Source organism: Olea europaea, chromosome 15 (genome assembly GCF_002742605.1).
Source record: "Olea europaea var. sylvestris chromosome 15, O_europaea_v1, whole genome shotgun sequence".
NCBI lineage: Eukaryota > Viridiplantae > Streptophyta > Magnoliopsida > Lamiales > Oleaceae > Olea > Olea europaea.
In genome coordinates, this window is record NC_036251.1 from 10,056,791 (window position 1) to 10,062,957 (window position 6,167).

At 34.1% G+C, this 6,167-nt stretch overlaps 1 protein-coding gene across 1 annotated transcript; it reads left to right on the forward strand.

The window, feature by feature from the left end:
* Positions 1–2,062: 2,062 nt before the first annotated feature.
* LOC111410091 (endoglucanase 24-like) lies at positions 2,063–5,260 on the forward strand. Its single transcript, XM_023040278.1, has 4 exons — positions 2,063–2,721; positions 3,697–3,996; positions 4,223–4,384; positions 4,470–5,260. The coding sequence occupies exons 1-4, from the start codon at positions 2,302–2,304 to the stop codon at positions 5,091–5,093; spliced, it is 1,506 nt and encodes a 501-aa protein (XP_022896046.1). The 5' UTR covers positions 2,063–2,301; the 3' UTR covers positions 5,094–5,260.
* Positions 5,261–6,167: the final 907 nt, after the last annotated feature.

Here is a 6,167-nt window from a genome sequence, read left to right on the forward strand (position 1 = left end):
TATAATTTTTGCCCGTCACACGATCCATTTTTCCTTGATTTGGTGGAAATATGGGAAATCAATTTCCCCCTTTTTTTTTTTTTTTTTTTGCAATAGAAACAAATTCTATCCGCAATTGTAACAAATTCTTTTCCTTTAATTGACAATTTTTATAGAAAATAAAGTCAAACGAATACCAAAAAATAAAAAATTTCAATATTTTTCATGTAAAATTATACTAATCAAACACATTTAATTAACAATTGATAGTAAAACAAGTTCTAGGCAATTCAATTTTTTAGAATTGACATTCTTTCCACCCAAATTCCATTTTTGCAATCAAACGAACCCTCAAAGGGTTCTATTATTTGGAGAGTATTTATACGTTTAGAGAGTTATAATTTTAAAGTACTTTAACAAGCTCTTTATATTTAACACTTAATTTTACTATTCTCAGAAAAATATTTATTAGTTTCTCTATCTTTTTATTTTAATTAGCTTTTCTTTAAATTATTTTATTATTTTTCTCCATTGAAAATTGAAATATTTTCAAATAGAGAGTATATTATGTTTAAAGAATCTCTTAGAAATATTCTCAGTGGACTCAAATTAGCTGCCCTTATATATAGCAGTTGAAAGATAAGAGATCAAGCGCGGATCTCTACTAGTTTATTGATTCTGAAGATAGTTAAAAGGATGGAAATGTGAAAAGTAACACTCTTCTTTAAAACTCACATAAACTAGAAATACGTAGCGCTAACCTTAAGTTATGCAGGACTTATTTCGTAAGATTTTTGTTTCTTGTAGAAGACTTTTTGCTTCAAAACGAACATAAACTGGAAATACATAGGTTAACATCAAGCTATGTGGGACTCATTTGATAGGGTTCTGCTTCTTATAAAAGGCGTTATGTTTTAAAACAAGTATAAACTAGAAATACAGAGTTAATGTCAATTTATGTGGGGTTTATTTGGTAGAGCTTTTGCTTTTAAAATGAACATAAACTAGAAATATAGCTCTTCTTTGAGCCACAGTATTTTCATTAAAATACGTTCTTCAATAGTGATTTGATCTCATTTCAATCACATTCTTCACTAAAATAATATTACAAATAAATCCAAAACTTTTCTTTATTTTTAACCACACATTTTTCATCAATATACTATTGAAAATGCATTATTTATTTACTATTATTATTTTATTTTTTTTGTGGGCAAGAATGGGGCTCAAAAAGGGCATATAGGGTTAACGTCAAGCTATGTATGGCTTATATGGTAAGGCTTCTAGTTTTTGTAGAAGAGTTTTGTTAGAAAGTCATCTTAGACCATTTTTCTTTAAAAACTCTTCTAATTAAATAAAGAATTTTCAGAAAATTATTAAAATATATTTAAAAAAAACAATTTCTTATCTTAAATGTAGCTTCTAAATATTTTTATTGATTTTATTTTTGTTCTCTTTGATATTAAAATTTGTTTATAAAAGTCACGTGAAGGATAAGAGGTTAAGCACAAATCTCCGCTGCCGCTGCTTTATAGACGTATATTGGATATTAGCGCAAGGTAAATCGTTCGTAATTCATGTATTAAGAGTGAATCACTCATAAATCTTGTGTCTATTACCTAATTTTAATTTTAATTCTACATTATAGTTAATTTTAGTAATGCGAGATTAGATGTTTGGGCCCTATTTAATTCAGCTAAAAGTAAAATTTCAGTGATTTTTTATTAAAATTAATAAAATGTGTGCTCGAAAAATTGATAAAGACTATGAGTTCCATAAAAGATATGATTAAAAAGAAAATAAATTTATATGAAAATATTTAAAAAAAGAATATGCTACTTATACATAACGCGATGTTCATAACGATTTATACTCTCCTCAAATGGAGGGGAATTCACTTGAGATAAATTATAATTTTAAAAGTGGGTCCCTTCCATACGAGGAGGATGAACACTGTTATGAATACCTTGATGTATGTATAGCATAATCCTTTAAAAATGGAGAGCCAAACAAGACTTCAAATCTTTCTATAGGAAACTGTTGTAAACCTCCCCTCAACCGAAAGTAGTCAAAGTACTAAAAAATTAGCCTCCACAGTTAATGCGAAACGGCCCTACTTAAAAGCTCGAACCTCCACAGTAATGGAGTCACATTTTTCTCTGCATGTGAGTTTTAACTGACACTTCCACTCTTTCTCTTTCTCTATATATATATATACACATAAAACAACTGCTAAGTCTCACTCTCGGCTATACTCTGTGGCCTATATAAAAGGGCTACTGTAATAAATTCCATACAATTCTATACAGTTACAGTACAGCCATGAAAATGATGAAATTCCTCTGTTTCCAGTTACTTTGCATAATTTTTCTTTCAAACATTGGTTTGTTCCAGTCGAGTTATCACGATTATGCTGATGCATTGTCGAAATCGATTTTATTCTTCGAGGGGCAGCGATCGGGTTACTTGCCGGATAACCAGAGAATCAATTGGCGGGGGCATTCCGGCCTCAGCGATGGGTGGATGGTTAAGACGGACTTGACCGGCGGTTACTACGACGCCGGCGATAATGTTAAGTTCAATTTTCCGATGGCATTCACCACCACAATGTTGGCTTGGAGTGTGATTGAGTTCGGCGAGTATATGCCGCCGGCGGAATTGAGGAATACGCTGGTTGCAGTCAAATGGGGTACGGATTATCTCCTCAAAATTGTTTCTCAACCCAATCGGATTTTCGTCCAGGTACGAATTCAACTCTAATTCCTACTTTCAAAAACAATAATGATCGGAGTACGGATAATATATAATATGTGAAGAATTAGGTGGGTTATCTGGTGAAAATAAACAATAATCCTTTGGACATTTTCGTGGTTCAAGAATCAACAACAGTTGAACTAACCCAATAAAGGGTCAATTATAAGTTGTTTATGACGTCCGTGACCCGTGGAGCATTGGTTTGTCTGTTTTTCTGAACTTCTGGTCCCACTAATCTTGTGACCAAATTTTTAATGGTAGAAGTTTACAGCACCAATACATCTAAGAATGTGTGCAGCCTACCAAGTTGATTGCTCTATCCAATGGATATGGACTTCACTGTAATTAAAAAAAACCCTGCTCCCTGTCCCGGGTCAGGGACAGGGTCAGGGACAGGGGCGCCACGTGGCGCCCCCTATTGGAGGGGCGCCACGTGGTGCCCCTGTCTTTCTCCCTGTCCCTAACCCGGGACAGGGAGAATTATTCAATTAAAAATTGTCCTTAGTAGTTATTTTTGACTAACCGATAAAATTAGCCATCACCGATGACAGTGCCACTTTGAATTGAAAGATAAGTTCCTCCGAAACCAGGTTGTTAATAGCAAGGAAAATTTTCCATTGGCGTCGATATCTTTTTCTTGTAGCGTCCATAGAAGGGGAGGGGCGAATGATTATTGATGTGAGTAAACAACTGGTGGATCTATTATTGCAAGGAAAGATTGGTGGAAAATTTCCTACTAGATCACCTTTTAGGAATAAGAGAAATCGAAAATGTTGTGTGCTTATCTAACAAAAAGCACGGTAATTTAGTTTAAAAATCTTGAATTTGTACATTAAGTGGAGTACAAATGGAGTTGCAGATTCATAAGTTGAAAGTTTATAATTTCTTTTGGTGGAGGGCTTAAATTATTGACAGCTTAAACTTTTAAGATGCAATTGAAGTTCCCAACTTCTAATTTTGCAGGTGGGGGATCCAATTTTAGACCATAACTGCTGGGAGAGACCAGAAGATATGGACACTGCTAGAACAGTGTACACAGTTGATGCTCCAGATACGGCTTCTGATGTCGCTGGGGAGACTGCTGCAGCCCTTGCTGCCGCCTCCATTGCATTCCGATCCTCTGATCCAGGATATTCTGATACCCTTCTACGAACTTCCACCCGGGTTTTTGATTTTGCAGATAGTTATCGAGGGGCTTATAGCGATAACTCGAATATCAGGAATGCTGTATGCCCGTTTTACTGTGATTTTGATGGATATCAGGCAAGTTATTTTGCCAATCATTCTATTTTTATGTACATTACGAAATCAATGCTGGTACTATGCCTTGTAATTATAATGCACATTTACCCTGGAATTTACGTCAGGCCTGGACCCGATACAGATTAACTACTACTGGAGTATATTTTCTGAATTGTGTTGCTTAGTTGGAGCGTCTTATCAAGTTGTTCTTCTAATTTAATTTGATTTATTGAATCTTAATTGATAGGATGAATTGCTGTGGGGGGCAGCATGGTTAAGAAGAGCTTCTCAAGGCGAATCTTACCTCAATTATATACAAACCAATATCAAAACATTAGGTGCTGATGACAATATTAATGAATTCGGATGGGACAACAAACATGCCGGTCTAAACGTCCTTGTATCTAAGGTTAATATCGATCTATATAAACACGGTGAACATTTTGAGTTTTTTTCTTGTTTTCAATGTGAAAAATTGCTAAATATTGTTGTAGGAAGTCTTGGAAGGGAACATGTACTCTCTGGAGACATACAAAGCATCAGCAGATAGCTTCATGTGCACTCTTATTCCCGAATCTTCGACATACCACATAGAGTTCTCTCCCGGAGGTCTCATTTACAGGCCCGGTGGAAGCAACCTACAACACGCCACCACCATCTCGTTCCTCTTGCTTGTTTACGCCAATTATTTGGAGAGATCATATCAGACCGTGAATTGTGGCAGTGTTAGCATTAGTCCAACGATGCTTCGACATATAGCCAAGCGGCAAGTTGATTACATTCTAGGGGATAATCCTAAAGGAATGTCATACTTGGTTGGATATAGTAATTACTATCCAGGGAGGATTCACCATCGTGGTTCATCGCTTCCATCCATCAAAGATCATCCCCAATTCATTGCGTGCAAGGAGGGTTCGATTTATTTTAACTCATCGAACCCTAATCCGAATGTGTTAGTTGGGGCCCTAGTTGGAGGTCCCGGAGAAGATGATGCCTATGAAGATGATAGAGCCGACTTTCGCAAATCCGAGCCCACAACTTACATCAACGCACCATTTGTTGGTGTACTTGCATATTTTGTGGCCAACCCTAACTTCAAATTAGGACAATACACATAAAAATTTGTATATAATGTACTGCATACTCAATTCAATATGGAAAGGATGAAAGTCTCTCATCTTGTGCTAAGCAAAAGAGGGAAGAGGCTTAATCCTAGGAGAATTGCAGCCACAATAGCTCATTGTGTCATTTTTCAATAGAATTGACTACGAAAGCTTGAAATTAACACGTAAAATCTCCGTTTTGGTTTCAAATTTTTGAGACGAAAAGACGAAAAGTTTGAGCTTGATGTTTTCCTTTAGTAGCAAAATATGTTGGAAAAATCATGTGATACTCTCTCCATACATAAACTATAATGTCCTAATGTAAAGATATCTTTGACAGCTTTAAGTACATGGACAAGATATCTTAGTACGTTACTTCGTACTTTGCCTGTTTCTCTTTCTCCATGTGTACTAAGATCATCTTCATCGTTGTACCACAATTTGTACTAAATCTTGCATCAAACCAAAATTCATTTCCAATCATTACACCAGGATTTACACCAGATGAACAATGTTTTATTATATTATTCATTCTTTTGATTTTTGACAATATATTTATTTTAAAAATTTATTTATTTATTTTATAACTATATAAATTACTAAATCATAACTTCGTTAAATTAACAAATATATTGAATTATTATCGATTACTAAATTATTCACATGTTTCATATTATGTTAAATTGAAGAAAATAATTGATTATATTATTAATTTATTTTAAATAATTACGTTAAATTTACAAAAATAATTACTAAATTAAAAAAATCCTTAATTATTATTAATTATATTATTAAAAATAATAAACTTTAATAACATAATTAATTATTATTATTATAAAACGAAAATGACACAAATACCCTTAATGATTATCTTGAAAAAATGAAATAATTATGATGCAACACTGTTCATGTTGTACCATTTTACACCAAAATGGTGCAACGGTTGGAAGGAGGTTTGCACCAAATTTTGGTGCAATAGAACACCCATTGGAGATGGCCTAAAAGCAACCATTGTTAACACCCTTTCATATATGGCTTTGAGAAGGACCGTGACAAATGTTGCCAATGACATTGGTGATTGACGCGAAC